Source organism: Rhizopus microsporus (genome assembly GCF_002708625.1).
Source record: "Rhizopus microsporus ATCC 52813 unplaced genomic scaffold scaffold_10, whole genome shotgun sequence".
Taxonomy (NCBI): Eukaryota; Fungi; Mucoromycota; class Mucoromycetes; order Mucorales; family Rhizopodaceae; genus Rhizopus; species Rhizopus microsporus.
The window spans coordinates 80,547-100,234 of NW_019671925.1; the positions used below are offsets into that span (position 1 = coordinate 80,547).

Below are 19,688 nucleotides of genomic sequence, written 5' to 3' on the forward strand. Positions count from 1 at the left end.
CATCAGAAGCCCTACAATGTTTATTCGCTGCTTACCCACTCAAATGGAGCATATAGTAATGTCTAATCCCCTAGTATTGTCTTGGTACTCCATATGATATATTTAGTATATAGCATCTCATTACCGATCTCAACGCTTTTCAGTAACTCTATAACGATCAATTATACCTAATAGTGATATGTACTGCTCTCATCATCTAGCGACGAGTCATTGATAACATATCTTTTCCCATTCCTACTCCCGCCTCACAGTTTTTCAAGATTTTTGGTCCTCTACAAGATGACCGAAACTCTGAATTTCCAACTTAACATATGTAGTATCTTGTTGCTATAAAAGCACACCTTTTATCACGACGTGTATTATATATATTTTTTTTCTCTAACTTCCACGCAAAAAAAAATAAAAAAAAAAAAGATCGTCATTATCGTTTCACAAAGAAATTTCCAGGGATTCAACTAAAATTATCCCATAATTTTCCAGGGAACGGGTTTAATCGACAGTCAAGTAAACGGTAGAAATACATCCTATAGACTTGTAAGTAATAGGTTTCTGTGGGCTCCAAGTAACAATACGCACATAGGCTAAGCAGTTACGTTAGATGACGTCTTTAATTAAGCATGAAGTTTATTTTCAAAAAGAGATGAAAAATATTTAGTAGCAGACCCATCGGTCACCACCATCCTTCTTGCACTGAGGAATAAAGTACTTTGTGGTATTGTCTTTGGTCATGTTGTAGCAAGTGGTTCTTCCAAAATCAGTGTGCTTGCTGTCAGTACCAACCTTGAAGCTTAATTCTTGACAGACTTTTCTGGTAAGAACAGTAGGACCTCTGGCACACTTGCAGGTCATGGCAGAAACAGCAGTAAAGTAAAAAATAGCGACAAAGAGAACGGCAAAGAGCTTAGAGTTCATGTTGATTTCTGTTTGATCTGAAAAAAGACAGGAAAGAGGAGGCTATTTTTATATACTTTTAAAGTCGGGTACGCAAATCACATTGCATTACTTGTTACTTGAATAACTGATTAATAGATTCACACACAGTCTCGTTTAAATCAAATGGTCACAAATGAATAAAAAAAATACCTTCATACACAATGTTTCCTTTTTGTTGAAAACTGTTACCTTTCGGGGAGTACATTCATGGTTCACTAAAGAGTGGATGTCCGTCTTCCAGTCATTCCTTTATGTCTCGGTAGTACGTAGTTCTCTTTCTTCCCAAGAATACTGTTCTAGAAGAAACGCGCTGCATGATTACACGTCATTGTATTCATTAAAATAAACCACATAGCTTTGGGGTTATTCTAAGAAAGTGAAAGTAAAGGTATCCAGTCTTACCAATCGATCAGTAGATCAAAGTTCTTTGCAGTTAAAAGTCATAATACATGGCTTACTATGTATACTTGCACTGTGATGTCTCTCTTTAATGCTTAGCAAAAGATCAAGTTGGTATAAGGATCCTTTACAAATGTAACACACACAAAAAAGGAATGGTGAGAATAAATCTATAGTGTCTATGAATATACACTCATTTCAGTTCTTTTCGTCAAACTGGATTCCATTTAGATTGATTTCTCATGCTTTGAAGGTGAGGCTAACCATATTCAAAATCAGACTTACAGCCATTGAGCCGTTATGCTCTTGGCAATAATATATCGATGCATGGCCAAATTAATAGTTAGTTGAAATACATCCTCATATTTGCGTATTTTTTGTTTCAGTAACTTGCTAATCGTATTCACTCTATAAATGCTTTATCATATAGAGCATAAAAATATCATAAAAGGAAGTGAGGGTATAAATGATTGAGACTTTAGTGAATTAACATAAGAACATACTGCAAAAGGAAGAGACACATTAGTGATTGGGATGGTAGTGGATTGAGGCATAGGCTATTTAAGGACTGTGATATATGTTGATAGGATTGACAGATTCTGAGCCGCTTTCTTTAGGAGTAACTACAGTTTCTACCACGGGAAATTTTTGCTTTTCAATGCTTTTTTCAAATGTACGCTTTGTTCTACAATTCAAGCTTTCCAAGTATACAACATCGTCAAAAAATTTTCCAAGAAATCAAGTTCAACCATCTCTGTGGGAATATGGAAGCCACCAAGCGATTGACAGATGAAATAATCACCATGTCTTCTGACTTGTACCATACAGCCGCTTGGACCTACGAGATCAACATATATGAAGTTGGAAGTATTGCCTTGCAACAAATAGTTGAATCCGTTCAAGGTTTCAGCATTTGTACGATGGTTTTTAGCTTGCTGGCATATTTGTGCACCGACAACAGTATCTTCTCGTTTTGTTTCAAAGCTTGCCAGGCTGATTAAATCCTCCTGTTCTCCAACAGATACAAATATATCTACTCGTCTACCAAATTGGCTTTCAGATGAAGGGGTAGAGGTGTCAATACAACCACCGTCACCGTCAAATACCAAAATATCAGTATCGTCAAATATTATTTCAAGAATACTGATAAATTTTCTAACCCAAAATGCTCCTAAGAGCCTTTTGGGTTTCTTGATCACTGGCATAGCGTTGATTCTATTCACACAATAGCGAAAAAATTAGTTATTTTTTGTGCTTTTGTCAGTTCCTATTTACACAGTCTCAACAACACAAACGATTTGATAGCTATCAACACCTTATTAGTTTCTTCATTCCTTAGATGATCCAAGTATATAAAGCTGTTCTTGAAGGCCTTTTACAATGTCTTGGATGTTGCTCACTATCTCCACCGGGCAGTGCGATAATCGGTGAACAAACGATGTTGTCTCTAAAACATAAGAATTCAACTAGATGGGATGAGTCTTTTTATGAACAAAGAAAAGAGATTTATGGCAAAAAAAAATTGCTTCTTTATATGCAAAAGTAAATGTTGTCAACCAGTTACATTCAATGGGTTATATCAATATGACTGTTGTCAGTTACTATAGACTAGAGATGTCATGAATCAGTGTAGTGGCCTTAATACGAGGTATTATGCTTATATCGAATAGAAAAAATGACTTTGGTTTACTAAACAAGACTTCAAGACGTACCTACTTGACGAGTTCAAAGCTTCTGATCTGTGTTGTGCTGTGTGTGAAGAAGTGGGTCTAGAGGGCTGAGCCTGAAAAGCCACCCTACAGCCCGCTGAAGCTGCTACATATTACCACCTAAAAGAATGTAACTAAAAATCAAGAACTCTGTAGAAAGCCGACGACATCTAATGGTATCAGACCAGCCTTTTAAGTTGTAAAATATATATTTATAGTTTAATAAAAAAGCCCCTCTTTTGTACAAAATCTAAGGAGTATCCTCAGCCATTTGCAAAAGGTGATATCTTTTAGGCAGCCTATTTCCTTATAAAATGCACAAAGATCCCTCTCAACGCATGTCAGGACGGTGAAAAGTTTAAGAAAATATAGAATTATAGACTGAAAAATACCCCAAATGTATCACACCATGATTATAAAAATAAAAATATAAAATAGGCGCAAAAACCAGCAGTGTTCGGACGCTATTGAGATTATTTATAAACCTCCTCTCCGCCATCTTTGGGAACCGCGATTTGTCAGCTACTTTGAGCCTTTTGACGTATTCTTTTTAATTTGTGTGAAAATGGTAAGATGGGAAAACTGTTTAGCAATAACGTCCACAGGGGAACGTTTCGCAGAAAATTTTCACAGTCCAATTTGTGAAATGATTTTATTAGGTTAAAACGTATTATGCAATCCTCTTTCAACTCTTTTGTCATTCGACATGACTCCTTCAACTGAAGACACTACTAATGAGCGTACTCCACTCATTAATCAAGCAACAGCTACTCAACGAGAAAGTTTAAAGCGAACGTACCATGTCTATGGAATCACCTTGGGTTTCTTGTTTTTCTTTTCCTTCTTTGTTCACTGGTACCGATCCACACTACCCACACCACTTTCAGACGTTCAAGCAAACAATGCTGATGATTTTGCTGGTATACATGCCTATAATGAATATTTGAGTCATTTTACTGCTCCTCACTCTGGAAATACTCGAGAAAATGGCGTGATGCGGGACTGGATTGGCTCCGTTGCTCTTGAATTTCAAAAGGAGGCTACTAAACTTGGCTTGAAAATGGATGTCATCGCAAATGATACTTCAAGAGATATCATTTCAAGTAACTGGTTTACTGAGAGTAAGTCAAAAGAAGACAAACTCAATTGCAAAGAGACTCACTATCATTACAGACGAGCACTGGTTTATTGAGTCGCGTAATGTCATCGTTAGGTTGCACGGACAGTCTGGAAGAGATGAGGCACTCATGGTTAACGCACACTATGGTAAGTCCATTCGACGTGTTAAAGAAGAAAACAATGTGCTTATTCTCTTGATCAGATAGTGTACCTACTAGTCACGGCGTCACTGACAATGGTATGGGTGTTGCTACCACATTAGAGCTCATCCGATACTTCATTCACCACCCTCCTCAACATACCATTATCTTTCTCTTTAATAACCTGGAAGAAGGAGGTTTGATTGGTGCTCAATCTTTTATCAGACATCCTTGGTACTCATCTGTTAAACTGTTTGTTAATCTTGGTAAGAAACAAAAAGAATTACCGATCCAATTCTGTTTCTCTAATAAGCATAAACTCAGAGGGCGCTGGTGCTGGAGGACGTGCTGTTCTATTCCGTTGCTCAAACCTGAATGCTGTTAAAAAGCTAGCTAGTTCAAAGGTCAGTTTACTGCATGCATCTCCTGCCGGTAACGATATGCTCAAGGCAAATCTAATCAAAAGGTAAATAACAGTAGCAACTTAACAAGTAAGAACTTATGCCCCTTTGTTACTATAGTGATACGGACTATTCCATATTCACCAAGGAAGGCACACCTGGATTGGACATTGCCTTTTATGCACCTCGTTCACATTATCATACTCCTCGTGATGACTTGGCCCATACAACGCCTGGAGCGCTTCAACACATGGGTCAATTAGCATTAGGTGCTGTTCGTGCTATTGCCAACAGCGATGATATGTTGAATACACCATCTGAAAATCAAAGCTTTGTTTACTTTGATATACTAGGCCGCTTCATGTTCGCTTACAGTCTTACCACACTTCAAATTATAAATGGACTTATTCTCTTTCTTGTACCTGCCCTGGGCGTCTATCTCTCGATTTCTTCCAAAAGAGAGAACGAATCCTTTGTGGCTGTGATGAAAGAGCAGACCTATCTTGCTGCTCAGGGACTTGCTGCTTGCTTACTTGCTTTTGCTTTTTCTGTCATCTTTATTGGTGTCGCTTCTTACTTATTATGTTTTATCAATCCTCTCATGACGTACGGTGATGTTTACGGCGCAGCACTCTATATTTTCTTCACCGCCTTCCTTGGTCTACAGGTTTCCCAATTAGTTCTGCCTGCCAAGATGAAACATACTCTGGCTACTACGGATGCTAGCTGGTATGGCCTAGTTGCCTTTTGGTGGATCTTTTTAGTTGTTGCCATATTTGCTGCAAGTAAGAGTGTTGTAAGTCTATACTTTGTGGTCTTCCTTGTGTTCTTTACAACAGTTGCTGCTGTGATTCAAGTCATTCTCCCCCAAAACAAAAAGTTCCGTTCTCCCGTGATTTTCTTTACTCAGATCTTGCTTCCTTTTGTGTTTTTGCTAGAATTAGAATTCATGTCGATGGATGCTATGCGTCATGCTACGGTAGACGGCACACCAGAGATTGCAGGTAACAGTGTGCTTTTTGTAACATTGTTTATGAAGCATCTCACATTTTTTTATAGTATATATTCTTATCTCGCTCCCCATCATTCTTATTATCATGCATTTTGTACCTTGGGTGTATGTAGCCGGCAATAACCGCAGGACGACCATTATTGCTGCTGCTGTCTTTTTATTCTTATTCACCATTTGCTCTGCTCTTGATCCTTTCAATGGCGGATGGTCACCCAACAAGCTTGTGTTTAAACAAGAGTACAACGCAGGTGAGGTTTTTGCAATGGTTAACATTACCACGGCCACAGGTATCCCGGCCATTCTGAAGCAAGCTCTTCCTCGTCATGAATATGAAACCATCAACTGTGCTACGTCCAATACATTGACAACATGCAGGTACCAAACAAAACTTGTACCCAAATATGCAAGCAACGAGACATTGAATGAATTTGCCCTATACGACGTTCAAAAGACATGCCACGACGAGTTGTGTCAAGTGACAGGCGCGTACAGAGCCAAGAACTCTTTGATGTGCCGCGTGTTATTTGACCGCATCTTAGAACACGCCTGGATAGACAACATGAAAGTACAGCATAAAAAGATTGATGCCTTGATCGTCTATGTCAACCAGTATGAGCAGCGTGTCCAGTTTGGCTATGAATATAACAAAAATAACGTGAAACCCAATGTCACATTCAGTTGCTTCTATGACGAATGGACACAACAAGAAATCCCGGCCTTTACAACCCTTCGTGACAGTTTACCTGAAGAGGCTTTATTACTTATCAGAGGTCAAGGCTTAGTTATTTCTCATTTTGATAAAATCAGTTTGTAACAACAATTAAATAAAAACAAGTGTTTTTATTTATCAATAATCGATACAATTAGCACATATACATATGATACGATCTATATAAAAAAAGAAAATATGAATAAAAAAGCTTCTTTTCAAAGTAATAAAAAGAGTAAAGAGCTCAGTGTAACTATGACTATAAACAATAAACTAACATTACGCTCGGTTAACCAGAACGGTTAACCAAAATAAAGCGCTATAGCATATTGGGATAAAGCTATCATCACCACTCCTTCTCTTTTTAATGTATAAAGAAAATCAACACTTACTTTAATCGTTCCATGAGAAGAAAAAAAAAAAAAAAAAAAAATGAACAGAGGTTAATTTATATGAGAGCACAAAAGAAAAAAAATTATTTGTGACTACTTTGCGACTTTCAAATTTACTTGGTTTTTCACTTTTTAAAAAATTTTCGGACCATCAATTGCACTAAGAATAGAGATTACATACTTTTAGAAAATCGATCGCACAACTGTGCAATCATAGAGGAGCTCCTTATTCAAACATACTTGTAGTCTTGAGTCGATATCGATATTAGCGTTGTTGTTATTATTTTCTTTTAAATGGAAATGTCTGATCCTGCAGGTAATTCGACAAGATGGTTTTTGATTGCATACTAGCAAACCAAGATTATTTTACAAACTCTTTCAATTACAGACAACGACTTGGACACCTCCTCTCTACATCTGGATTGGAGGCCCGAAACAGATTTAATAAGCAAACTTTTACTCAACGATCAAAGCATCATAGATCTTATTGTTAAATCTTTACTTGGTATTTGTACTTTTTCTTATACATAAACAAGCTGTTTTTACTAAAATGTGTATATTTTTAATAGACAAACATATTCCGGTGAACACTACGTGCACGAGGAAATCCACAAGAAGGCTAATGCTCCGGGCGCTTCCTTGGGGCACTTCATGTGGCGTCACTATACAACTTCACACGACTAAAGTGTCTGCCTAATCTAAGGCAGTCCAGTGGGATATCCTTTGATATAAAATTACTCTTGAATGGCCTTGGCTCTTTGCTGATCAAGCTGACAACAACAAAAAATTAAAATACAGCAATAGCCACATTTCTTTTTGAAACTTTATAAAAATCATATTCCATACCAAGGAGCATGGAAAGATATCTGCTTCTGAACAAGTTTAGCTTGACGCTGCACATTCAAAAGGCTTGTTAACGACATCACAGGTAGCGTTTGTAACATTAGTCCTCTCGTGGACTTCCTCCTGCGCGTAATGTACACCCATATTCCTGACAACCTTTGCTATTCCGCACAGACAGAATGGTCAGATAGTAGTAAATCAGACGTGACTTGTGTCCCCAAAAGTGAAGTTTCCGACGCTTTGCCCCTCCCCATATTAATTGAAATACAAAACTGTGTTGATCAAAGCTTTTTGTCAAGTTTAATCCGATACTGTACACATGTGTATGGACGTTACAAGATGTTGTCAGTCGTGCTTGCCATTGCTGTGAAATGCTTTTCAAGTGTTGACTTTGAAACAGAATTTGTTACAGACAATAGTGAGCATTTATCCGAAACTGGTGTAAGCATTGGGCCAAGAAATGTTGTTTTATTTCAACCAAATCAATCAAGGAACACGTGAAGCAAACACCAATGAATCAACTGGCAGCATTGGAGTACTCTATGACAAAGCAACAAGATGTTTGCTGTCTGACGTGTTTGATGAGATAATCATTATAATAACTCGAATATAATCTTACAGTAGAGCATACATTCTACTTTACATTCCTCTATCGCATCTGATAAGAATAACTTATAATAATAACTATAATAGCTACTAGTATAACAATAATAATATAAGCAGCCAAAGATTCTCTACCCAAGTAAGCTTTCACACAAACTTAATAATATTTAGCTCTTCTGAATAAAGAATCTAATTCGCAAGTCATCGACTTAACTGCCTTTTTACAATAACAAAGCAGAATACAGCAGTGCTCAGAAAATTTCGTGAAGAATGTGCGAAGGGCGCCCGGATGAGAAAAAGCTTGTCAAAATGTCTAATTAATTATCTATCGGGCGATTATATTTATCTGTATATTAGGGCTTTATCATTTTATATTCTTGATTTTCAATAACTACTCAAGCGTGTTGTCAAAGATGAGTCCTGGTGAAATGGCTTCAACAATGAAAGATTTGGGTGTCAAAAAGAGCTTGAAAGTAGTAAAAGAAAGCGTAACATTGGTCTGTCACAAAATGAACTAAATGTTGCAAGAGGATGGCGCATAGATGAGGATGAAGCAAATGAAAAATTGGTGATATCAGAAGCTGTGCTGACTACGAAAGAAAAGCTGCAACAAGAATAGTATCGTCTCTCTTAAATAGATCTTTGAATTTATCAAGCAGCAAAGAATGTGAATCATATCTATCTATTGAAACCTTACGTTCATTTATTTCAAACTGCAACTCCTCATCATGCAAAAGCATTAAATTTGAGTGTACATACCCAGCGATGGCTCACTTAGAAAAAAAAATTACTAGTAGCGTCGAAGCTGAGGCAACAAGGATTGCATTAGGAACGACACGCAATTGAAAACAATAAACTTTAGTTCACAATTTTTTTTTCTTATTGACTCCATGGCTAAGAAAGTTATAATCACTTAACTAAAATCCCTCTGTGTTTCCGTGACGAACCAAGGGTAATTTTCAACATTTCAGACGAAAAAAAAAAAAAAAAAAAAAAAAAAAAAAACAGAGCAGCAAGGTGCCTTTTTTAATCATTCATGCTGCAGCAGATTGTAAATATACATAACAAGTCTGCTATTTGTGAGTGAAATATCACATTTATTAGAGCTGCATTAAATTTTAAGGGCAAGCTCTCTATCAATTTCTATTAATCTCGCCTTTAATTGATCCACTTGGTTCAACTTTTCTTGTAAACTAGCCATTTCCTTTTCAACAGACTGCAGTTGTTCCTTAGTGCCAATCGTTTCCCACTCCCATTCACCATTGTTTCCTGTCAGACGTAATAGGAACCTGTGGTATTTGAATAATGCTGGACGATGAGAAATTGTCAAGAGTGCTATGAGAGTACAGGTCAGTTATTGTCCAAGGGAATTAAAATAAAGAACTATCTTACTGATGCCCATATCTTTAGCATGATTATACATGAGGCCTTCTACATCGGTTGAGACCGCACTTGTACACTCGTCTAATACTGCAAACTTGGGATGATGGTAAAACAAACGAGCCATGCCGATCTTATATTACTATTAGCATCGCTTTCTTATACAAATATCTCTATACTTACTCTTTGCTTTTCACCTCCAGAGAATACGTCCTTCCATTCCTTCACTGTTTCCCAACCACCTTCTCTATCAGGGATATAAGCTAAATGAACAATCTTTAAGATATCCAAAAGTTCATCATCCGTGCGTCCTGCCTGGATCATTTGTTCTTTTGTATGAGGGTAAATAACTCTGTTCAAAGGTTATATAAGTATCTCCAAAGTTTAAATTTGACGTTTACTCACTGATCTCTTAATGTACCAAGACTCAAATAAGGCTTTTGAGGTATATAGAATATATCACGATCCGTAGGTCTAGTGAGTGTTCCCTCTGAATAAAAGTGATAAGTATTTACAAGATGATGACATAAAGATGTATACCAAACACAGGCCATAAAGAAGCAATCACTCGTGCCACAGCCGTCTTTCCGACACCATTTGGGCCCGTGATCAATAGATGCTCACCGGGTCTCATTTGAATGTTCAAATCTTTAACTAAAAGTTCACCAACACGTCCAGGAGCAGGTGTAATGATAGGTACATGGTCGAACTGGATACTATTATCATACATAATTCTACCACGAATACGGGCAAGCGAGTACTTTTCATCAGGACTATCATATTGATCTTTGCGTAAGGCGTGAAGGACAGAGAGAAGGTTATAAACCCGAGAAGTGTAACCGGCTAATTCTGCCAATTCTTTGTACGAGTACATCATACGTCCGCCTGCATCAGCCAAAGACATCATGAGTCGTTTGTTGGTGATAAATCCCTTAGTTCTAGATCCAACTTGATCCCCATCGGCAGCTTCGGATGGTTGATCACTGACGAGATGAGGGGTAAATACGGGGATGGCACACATGATTAAGCCGAAAGCACTCCAAGAGTATTTAATCAAAAAGTCCTCAAACATGTTGTATCCGATACGAATTTTGAAGATTGAGTTAATATGCTTGATCAATTTAAGATAGGTCTTGTTTAAAATCGAGTGTTCTAATTCTGCGCCATTATAAAACGCGATTTCTTCGGCATTAGTGATCAAACGGGTATGGGCAGCACGAAAATCTCCCTAGGATGATATGAGCACTTTACTTTGGACAATCTATAAAGATTTACCTCTAGTTTGGCTTCAATGGCAGCCAATTTACCGAAAGAAGGAGTTACTGCCCTTAATAATCTTGCAGTGATGATATAGTTGAGAGTAAGTCCGACGAATCCAGCGAAACCGATGGATTTGGTTAGTTGGTAATTGAAGATGATGGTATCAAGAATAGGTTTAGCAAGATTAGAATAAAGAGAAGATAGGGTTTCACAAAATCGGGCTACGTCTGTCGTAATGAATCTAGGAGAAGGATTTAGATAAAATAATACTAATAATAATAATAATACTTTACTGGTCTGCACCTTGGATTCGATTATCCAAGTTGAGTACTTTATAAAATGTCTTTTGATTATCAAGATATAAGTCATGAATGTAGTTTGTCAACCGAGTTCTGAATCCGATTGACAGTTTTGATTGAAAGTAACGAATCTTTAAGATGTTGTTATTAAGAGTATTATACTATATATAAAGGACATACCATGCTATTTGTATAAGTTGCGGGTATAGCAATAGCAAACCAATAAAGTAGCCCTTGCAAGAATCGTTTACCATGACCATTGACCTTTAGTAGAGAATGAGATACCATAAAGAATACTATATGCATATACTTACTAAATCTTTTACTATTCTACCATCCAATCTAGCAACGACTACACTTAAATATGTTCTCAAAACGAGGAATATTGAATGTAGAATGAGTAAAAAGGTTTCTTTTGTTCTCCAATGTGGGAATAGGATAGTTGAAATAGATTCCAACTGTTGTAAAAATTGTTTATTAACCCCCACTTTTTGTTGTTGTGTGTCCATCAAGGGGAAATCATCTCTTTTGGTCCTTGTTGTATAATATTTTTTGATGTTATGTAAGCTTAGGATGACTATAAACAATAAGCTTGTATTAAGCTTATTCTTTCTAAACCATGTATCCACTGGTTTAGAAAAGACAGGCATTGGTTATATAAAAGAAAGAAAGAAAGAAAGAAAGAGCGAATAAATAAAAATTTATTTTCACATGTAAAAACATACGCATGTGATATTATTTTTTCTTTATCTTCGAAGTGCAGCATTAACAGCTGCATCTCTTACTAGACTTGATTTACCCATGTGCGAATAAGCCTCATTCTTGGCTTCATTAAATGTATGTCCTGCTGCTTTATAATGATCATAGGTCCTTTTATAAAGGAAAAGAGCCAAAAATCCCATAGTAAACCAACAGATAGTAGCCAATAGCGTCATCACACCCGTACCAATATAATGGTCACTGAATAATGTAATCAATAGAATCAAGCCCGCACCTCCTCTGTTAATGGTGTTAATATATCTCTTCTTTTGTTTTTATAGTCTTACGTTGATGGTATGCCAACTGCCATATAGAAAGTATAAAGGATATGAAATCCATTAAATATAAAAAAGAAGTCTAAGATGATGTGTGAGTCTACTTTTACTGTATCAGTCTTACTTACAATAATAGAGTGAATTCTCTTTCATATAAGCGTTATAAACTGGTCTGTACCATAAAAAGAAACTAGCCAAGGTATGCGTAAACATCTCTGTAAGGGCAATACCCATATTAGCAGGTGCAAAGTCAACTGAGGATGGATGAGAGAACAAGACACAAAGACACGCGACAAAGTTTAAAACGAGTGTTACCTCGAATAGTAACCATTCTCTATAAATCCACCAAACAGTTGACTGATGTTCAACTGGAATCTCTGCTGAAATGTCTAAATACATCAAGGGAAAACATGGCGGAAAGTTGTTTGCTCCTCTCATTTCTGCTGTATTCCTTTGTCTATTTTCCAAATCTCTTTCTCTATCTGCCAGCTCTCTTTCCTTTTGACGAAGTGCTTCTTCTTTTGCTTTTAGTTCATCTTGTTTCGTATTGGCTGTATCTATTGTTGTTGTGGTCTGGCTAGCATAAGGGTCATGATTATCTGATACATGATGGAAGCTGGTGAATTCATCTTGAAGTTGAATATCTTCAATTGCAGCGTCTTCTATTTTTTGACTTGAGTTTAAAGCAGAAGTAATAGAAGGATCCTGAAAGGGATTTGAAGGATCCTCAAAGGGGCTTTTGGACATGCTTTCTTTTTTTCTTGAGGGAAGAAGGGCCAAGAAAAAGAATTTACCGCTACCATAATATCATTCTTCTAAAAAAGGAAGTCGGTTAATGATCAATCATTCATCCAATAAATTTGGTTTTAGTTGCACTTGTATACAAATGAACAAGCTGATGATGCCCTCTTTCTGATATTGTTGAAAGTTATTGATTATGATGAATATGTACCCAAATGTGATAATGAGCTAGTAAAACAAAACACGCCTTTATTCATATTAAAGCTTTTGGGCAGCAACACAATGAAATCTATATATGCTCTCTTTGGTTTCCAAACTATGCTTGTATTCTCTCAAGAAGTCGTCTAACTGTTCTGGAGTATTTATTCCCAACATTGGGCCTAATACAGGTTGAGTACTTTTGAACGCTTGCACGGCACTCCAGACAAACATTTTCGCTGGAGGCGTGCCAGAACCTACACTCATTTAAATATTAATGTTTCTAGTTCTTAATCCATACTTACTCATGTCACAATCTTTAGAATCATATTGAACAACTTTGACGCTATACTGTTTTGACAGCATATCTTTTAATTCGGCTCCTATATATGGATTCTGTCCTCTAGAGTCGCAAATCTCTTTAGCTGATATAAAGGATATAGTTAACACTGGCATTCAAAAATTATATATAATAAAGACTTACTAGCCGACATGACCTTATAAAAGTAGTTGGAAGGATCTTTGGGCATCTAGCCACAGAAGTTAGTTAATGCGTATGGAATTTTGTGTTTTGTGAATAGCTACATGTAATTCAAAATCTACCAATTGTATCATGCCTCCTGGCTTAGTAACACGTATCAGTTCCTTTATAGCTGCTGGCCATTCATCTTCACGAAGTGCAAGGACAAGGAATCTCATATGAACAAAGTCAAATGTATTATCTTCATATGGGAGCTTATTGGCTACGTTTCCTTTGCTAAAGGTATATCGGTTTACATCCATGCTCTTGTCTCTTGTATCAGCAATATCACAGCCTTGGTAGGTACAATTAGGATATTCTTGTACCATGTCCTATCGTATGAAAGAGTAAATACAATGGCCCATGAGCTCATATTATTGCTTACCATAATCCACACGCCAGATCCACATCCTACATCAAGGACGTTGATTCCCTTTTGAAAGTCTAAAGCACTTGTTACGCTTGGTAACACATTCCTACAAGCATAGTGTTAAACTGATACTTCAAAATGAGGAAATGATGTGTTTACCCTTCGAATAGACTCTTGAAAGCATAGTGTTGCTATGAAGACAGTTAGCCATATATATATATATATCCATGCATGAAAGTATACACTCGTACTCCTGTAAGTCTCATCTGCTCTTCTTCATCCTTTGGTAGCCAATATGTAGACCCTTTGTCGCTATGAAACTCTCGCTTCGTATTGGTAGCCGTAGGGTTGGAAGTAATCGTGGAGTTAACGATTGCCATGGTCTTTTGGTGTTTGTCCATTTCCTTACTAAATGTATCTTTGTTTCTCTAGTAAAATTTAGCTTTTTATGTTGTCAGAATACGGCTGTCTCGTCTTTGATCAGATAAAGAAAATGAAAAAAAAAAAGCTTACTGCAAAGTTTCGCGGTTTAGAAAAGACTAGAGATGTCAAACAAGATAGAAGAGTCTTTAATTTCTCATTTTAAGTCAAAGTATTACCAATGCGTATCACAAAATATGACACTTGCGAACACAGTTTTTGTGTAAAATGAATTTCATCCGCTACGCATCTTTTTTATTCTAGCGGTTGTGTTCTTCATTCAGAAACTTTACATCTCTTTCCTATGTAATTCTTTTACTAGATATTCTATTGATCCTCTGTGGGCGAATATATCCATGTATATATTCAAGTTACCAGTGCCACATTTGGCGGAGAAGTTATGGACTAATAAGTACCGAAGAATTGCAAATGTACTCTTAATATATATTGTTAGTACATTTAAAGAAAATGATAGAAAATTCCCTGTCTCATCGTATTGTTTTCTTTTTTTCCGTTCGCGAAGTTTGTATGTTTTAACTTCATGTCACATGATATCTCTCCTAGGTTCGCTACAGTTGCTATGGCTATTCAGGAGATTTGCTGAGTAAAGCGGCGGAATACAAAGTAGTATTCAAACAAGAGAAGCCTCGTGACAAGAATGATGATAGCAAGTAAATGTGTTTAGCAACTTCCATATATATAGGATACTTCAGGGAATGCGGGCTATCTATTTGATATTAAACAGTTGGTTCAATATTTTGTCTAAAAAGGGACTGTGTTAGTCGTGATTCTTACCCCTTTTTATTTGACAAGAGTTGTAAACGTAAGCTTTATGTTTAACGTTATATAAATATATCAGCTTCAATGCAAAGTCAATTAATACAGGAGGGAAATTGTCATCATTTGGGGAGTTAGAGAAATACAAAATATCAGAGATGGTGCAGTTTGACCATTCAGTAGGCCAAGCTGACTATTGATCTTTTGCATCAGGAACAAGAACAGCCTCAGCGATCATTTTAATTACAGTAGGATCCAATAAAATTTGCTTCGACATTAAATCAATGCCTGATCGACGTTGATGGGGTAGCTGTAAAGTTAGAAGTTGAACGGGAGTGTTTTCCGTTTTTAAGTTTCAGTTTGATACCAGCCAAGTGAAAAAAGAATGATACCTGGTATCAAAACCGCTGTCTTTTGATTTATATTACCAAAAGACAGGTCAATACTTTAGGGTCCTTTTATTTAATAATATAAAGCTGCCGTTAAAAGGATATTTCACTATGGCGCAATTTAGTTTACAAGGATACAAGGGCAAAGACATGTTTGACTACACTTTATTATGATTCTATTAACACATACAAGTATTGAATACATTTTATATTATTTTAAAGCTTTTGGACAGCAACAGAATCTAGGCGATAGACACTCTCTTTTGTTTCCAAGTCATGCTTGTATTTCTTCAAGAATATGTCTAACTCTTCTGTAGTACTTATTCCTAAGGCTGAACCCATTATATATTGAACACTCTTTATTACTTCCAAGGCATCCCAAATAAAAAGTTTTGCTGTATTCGTTCCAGAACCTAAATACAGATTTAGCTATGGTTGCTTATTATGCTCATCTATGGGCTTACTCGTATCACAAAGCCTACATTCGGATTGAGCAATATTTATGCCATCAAACTTTGAGAGCATATTTTCTAGTTCAGCTCCTATATACACATTTTGTCCTTTTGCTTTACAAGTGTCTCTAACTAACGATCCCAAAGTTACAAAACCTTGTATTTAAAGGCTAATGTTTAAACTTACAAGCTGACATAACCCTATAGAATATATTGGTAGTATCTTTGGGCAGCTAAACAAGGAAAATTTTAGAATATAAACCAGTTGTTTAATCACAAACACTTGCCTGAAAGCCAAATTCTGATATCTGTATCATGCCTCCGAGTTTAGTAACACGTATTAATTCTTTTATAGCCGTTGGCCATTCGTCTTCACGAAGAGCAAGGACGAAAAATCTCATATGGACAAAGTCAAACGTATTATCTTCATATGGGAGCCCTTTGATTACGTTTCCTTTGCTAAAGGTAAACTGCTTTACATCTACATTCTTGTAGGTAATGTCATCTATATCACATCCATGGTAGGTACAATTAGGATATTCTTGTACCATGTCCTATCGTATGAAAGAGTAAATACAATGGCCCATGAGCTCATATTATTGCTTACCATAATCCACACGCCAGATCCACATCCTACATCAAGGACGTTGATTCCCTTTTGAAAGTCTAAAGCACTTGTTACGCTTGGTAACACATTCCTACAAGCATAGTGTTAAACTGATACTTCAAAATGAGGAAATGATGTGTTTACCCTTCGAATAGACTCTTGAAAGCATAGTGTTGCTATGAAGACAGTTAGCCATATATATATATATATCCATGCATGAAAGTATACACTCGTACTCCTGTAAGTCTCATCTGCTCTTCTTCATCCTTTGGTAGCCAATATGTAGACCCTTTGTCGCTATGAAACTCTCGCTTCGTATTAGCCATAGGATTCACAACAGTTGTAGTCTCTTTGTAAGCAGTCATAGTATTACAAAAGGTATCTTCTTGGCTTGTAATGTTCCTATCACTAATAGGCTGAGCTCTATGCGCCACAGGAAAACAGTTGCCCATCGTTTATCAAGTAAGAACAAAAGAAGAAACAAAACTTACCTAAGAAGTCACCTGCTTTGAAGATGGCTAAAAAGTGTTGAACAAGATAAAAAAGTTCTAAATTCTCAAATGCTTTTTAAATCAATTAAAGTACTACCATTGAGTGTTACCATAGCAAAAAGCACAGCTCGTATGTAAAGCAAGCCGAGGAAGAGTTGTAATTGGCCTGCGCTTCTAAAAGTAACTCGAACATTACTTCAATTGATAGAAATGTATCATAATTGCTAAACAAAAATATACTTGCAAGAGGCGTCTCTTGCTTACACGAGACAATATGTCAATGTGCAACTGTGCCAATATTGCTGGATAAGGGGATTCTGGTAATTAGATTAAGGCGTAATATTGACATATAAAGTGGTTTGTGACATGCTTCAGCAAAAGCCAGAAAAACGAAACTGAATGCACAATCAGCATACACAAAAGACATTTATCCGGATAAAAATCAAGTGACAACTGATGGCTGCACTATGACACAGTTAAAATAAAAGGCTGTGTTTTATGCATTATACTAGTATTAAATCGCTTCCCATACATACATATAAAAATGAGTATAAAAAAAAAAAAAAAAAAGAAGACTATATTCTCTTAAAAAAGGTGTCAATTGCGTGTTTATATACAAAGCTTCCTTTGTTTGTTCTATTGATTTGGTAAGATTAGATGAGATAGTAAAATAGTATAACAACAGTAGTAGCAAATTTACATATACAAAAGAAATGTTTTGAGCAATCGTAGCAAAAGGAGGGCTATTGCGGTTTTATAGGAGAGAGTTTGGCGAACTTTTTGGTTAGATCGACACCATAAAGATAGGAGGAGGTCATGACTATGAAGGCGCCAAACATAAATACGCCTGACGGTTGAAAGTTGAAGAGATAAATGCTGATCATGCCAGAGACGATGATGGATAAACTAGTCGCAAATCCCTTTAAGATATTGTCTGCATACTTCACTACAATGGCCACTAATAGTCCACCCAATGCTTGATTTGCTACTACTACCCAAGTCAACCAGTCATAACCCTGTAATAGTCCATCTCTCATAATAGGCTGTAAATCATAAGCCAGCATTCCGACCAGCGAAAAGAATGCTCCTGATATTCCTAGTTGAATATTGCGTACCCACATTGAAGTATCTGACGTCTTCAAGATCTTTTCAAAATAACAGCCGGCAAATCCTGAAGAAATACAGCTAGTGATGACTGCAATTAGTCCAATAAGGGGATTTTGAGGCGCCATCAAGATATCGTCTGCTTTTGATGGTGTTGAATTGTTACTGTTTGCAGAACTTGACATACTTTGAGATTGAACAAGAGTCACACCAATCATGAGTAGTAATAGAGCAAACCATTTATCGCGACTTAAACTCCTTCCCAATAAAACTACGCTAAACACAGCCGTCGACATAATTTTCATTTGATAGGTCACCTGGAATGTTGCTGCTTCGAGATTACTTAATGCCACATAGAGTAAGTTGTTTTGCAGTGCATATAAGCCAGAAGGTATAAGCATTTTCAGTGTTTCTCCTGGTTTGCCCAAAATCTCTTTTTTCACCATCAGGCTAAATCTGTCCCAAGAGCCTTGTTGATGTCGCATTACAGCAAGGCACGCCAGAATCTTTAATACCTCGGCTAAAAATACAGCTGTAGATGCCACATACATTGTTTGCCCTGGCTTTTGCACAATTCGTGAATACCTCATCATTAGTACTAGTGTACTATTTTGAGCGACTAGAACTATTAGCGATAACTGTTTTCTAGTTAGACCAAAAAAGACAGGTTGAGCTATTTATATAAGAGATGACTACTCTGTAATCTAGTAACAAATGGTAAACCTCACCTGTATGTTTATTATCTATTGTTGTGATTGGTAGTAGGGCCTTATTTCCAAACGTCCGCCGCGACTGATGATATACAGACATATTGTATTATAATTATTATTATTAGGCAGTAATAATAGTAGTAAGAAAGTAATATTACAAAAAGAAAAAAAAAGGCTAGAAGGACTAATAAAAGTAAGTTCTGAAGAGATGGTCTGTTTGAAGACCAGATATCCAATTAAAATCATTTGCTAACTTACTCTTTTACTACTGTCGTACTAAACTTTCTTTTACCCAACTATTTAAAAGGGGGATAAGAATGATTGATACACAAGCATTTATTTGATCTTTTTTACTTGTGGAATATCTATTTTAAATATAGATGCAAAGGGATCGTCGCTGCTCCACTTTTGCCTTAAAACTCAGAATGACTACAAAGAAAAAAAAAAAAAAACTTTTTAACGAAGCTACTCTAATTGGTTTGTTTGATCATTGGCTTTGAATACTCTAGTTTCATCAACTTAAAGTTTTTATTTGACCATTTCACAATACAAGGTATTGACTCTATTAAAAGCTTACTATGGCTGTCAACTAGAGTCGATCTGGTGATATTTTTTTTCTTGTACCTTCACGTTTTCTTTTAGAGCAGAGTAGCACAAAGATTTGCGTACCTGTAAC

General features: G+C 36.5%; 8 protein-coding genes across 8 annotated transcripts; 1 reads left to right on the forward strand and 7 right to left on the reverse strand.

The window, feature by feature from the left end:
- Nucleotides 1-506: 506 nt before the first annotated feature.
- Nucleotides 507-981, reverse strand: RHIMIDRAFT_255513 (uncharacterized protein). The gene has a single exon (XM_023611168.1). The coding sequence runs from the start codon at nt 910-912 to the stop codon at nt 652-654; it is 261 nt and encodes an 86-aa protein (XP_023465264.1). The 5' UTR covers nt 913-981; the 3' UTR covers nt 507-651.
- Nucleotides 982-1,977: 996 nt separating this feature from the next.
- RHIMIDRAFT_255515 (uncharacterized protein) lies at nt 1,978-2,835 on the reverse strand. The gene is made up of 2 exons (XM_023611169.1): nt 2,608-2,835; nt 1,978-2,547 (listed from the first exon to the last, which is right to left on the reverse strand). The coding sequence occupies exon 2, from the start codon at nt 2,535-2,537 to the stop codon at nt 2,025-2,027; it is 513 nt and encodes a 170-aa protein (XP_023465265.1). The 5' UTR covers nt 2,538-2,547; nt 2,608-2,835; the 3' UTR covers nt 1,978-2,024.
- A 794-nt stretch (nt 2,836-3,629) lies between these two features.
- Nucleotides 3,630-6,601, forward strand: RHIMIDRAFT_313810 (uncharacterized protein). Its single transcript, XM_023614893.1, has 6 exons — nt 3,630-4,162; nt 4,215-4,307; nt 4,363-4,566; nt 4,625-4,766; nt 4,822-5,705; nt 5,761-6,601. The coding sequence occupies exons 1-6, from the start codon at nt 3,748-3,750 to the stop codon at nt 6,525-6,527; spliced, it is 2,505 nt and encodes an 834-aa protein (XP_023465266.1). The 5' UTR covers nt 3,630-3,747; the 3' UTR covers nt 6,528-6,601.
- A 2,770-nt stretch (nt 6,602-9,371) lies between these two features.
- Nucleotides 9,372-11,708, reverse strand: RHIMIDRAFT_203450 (uncharacterized protein; the record flags this gene model as incomplete). The annotated part of the gene is made up of 9 exons (XM_023606686.1): nt 9,372-9,595; nt 9,653-9,773; nt 9,824-9,992; nt 10,046-10,130; nt 10,181-10,868; nt 10,916-11,141; nt 11,194-11,330; nt 11,380-11,463; nt 11,514-11,708. 9 exons carry the CDS (start codon nt 11,706-11,708, stop codon nt 9,372-9,374), a joined length of 1,929 nt encoding a protein of 642 aa, XP_023465267.1.
- A 155-nt stretch (nt 11,709-11,863) lies between these two features.
- RHIMIDRAFT_313812 (scamp-domain-containing protein) lies at nt 11,864-13,010 on the reverse strand. The gene is made up of 3 exons (XM_023614894.1): nt 12,362-13,010; nt 12,246-12,315; nt 11,864-12,198 (listed from the first exon to the last, which is right to left on the reverse strand). The coding sequence occupies exons 1-3, from the start codon at nt 12,978-12,980 to the stop codon at nt 11,946-11,948; spliced, it is 942 nt and encodes a 313-aa protein (XP_023465268.1). The 5' UTR covers nt 12,981-13,010; the 3' UTR covers nt 11,864-11,945.
- A 118-nt stretch (nt 13,011-13,128) lies between these two features.
- Nucleotides 13,129-14,723, reverse strand: RHIMIDRAFT_292485 (S-adenosyl-L-methionine-dependent methyltransferase). The gene is made up of 9 exons (XM_023613900.1): nt 14,576-14,723; nt 14,314-14,504; nt 14,222-14,253; nt 14,078-14,168; nt 13,758-14,024; nt 13,657-13,702; nt 13,478-13,597; nt 13,250-13,429; nt 13,129-13,191 (listed from the first exon to the last, which is right to left on the reverse strand). The coding sequence occupies exons 2-9, from the start codon at nt 14,461-14,463 to the stop codon at nt 13,169-13,171; spliced, it is 909 nt and encodes a 302-aa protein (XP_023465269.1). The 5' UTR covers nt 14,464-14,504; nt 14,576-14,723; the 3' UTR covers nt 13,129-13,168.
- Nucleotides 14,724-15,864: 1,141 nt separating this feature from the next.
- Nucleotides 15,865-17,159, reverse strand: RHIMIDRAFT_238230 (S-adenosyl-L-methionine-dependent methyltransferase; the record flags this gene model as incomplete). Its single annotated transcript, XM_023608916.1, has 7 exons — nt 15,865-16,061; nt 16,113-16,232; nt 16,288-16,333; nt 16,382-16,654; nt 16,708-16,798; nt 16,852-16,883; nt 16,944-17,159. 7 exons carry the CDS (start codon nt 17,157-17,159, stop codon nt 15,865-15,867), a joined length of 975 nt encoding a protein of 324 aa, XP_023465270.1.
- Nucleotides 17,160-17,588: 429 nt separating this feature from the next.
- Nucleotides 17,589-19,184, reverse strand: RHIMIDRAFT_255534 (nucleotide-sugar transporter). The gene is made up of 2 exons (XM_023611170.1): nt 19,031-19,184; nt 17,589-18,975 (listed from the first exon to the last, which is right to left on the reverse strand). The coding sequence occupies exons 1-2, from the start codon at nt 19,110-19,112 to the stop codon at nt 17,942-17,944; spliced, it is 1,116 nt and encodes a 371-aa protein (XP_023465271.1). The 5' UTR covers nt 19,113-19,184; the 3' UTR covers nt 17,589-17,941.
- Nucleotides 19,185-19,688: the final 504 nt, after the last annotated feature.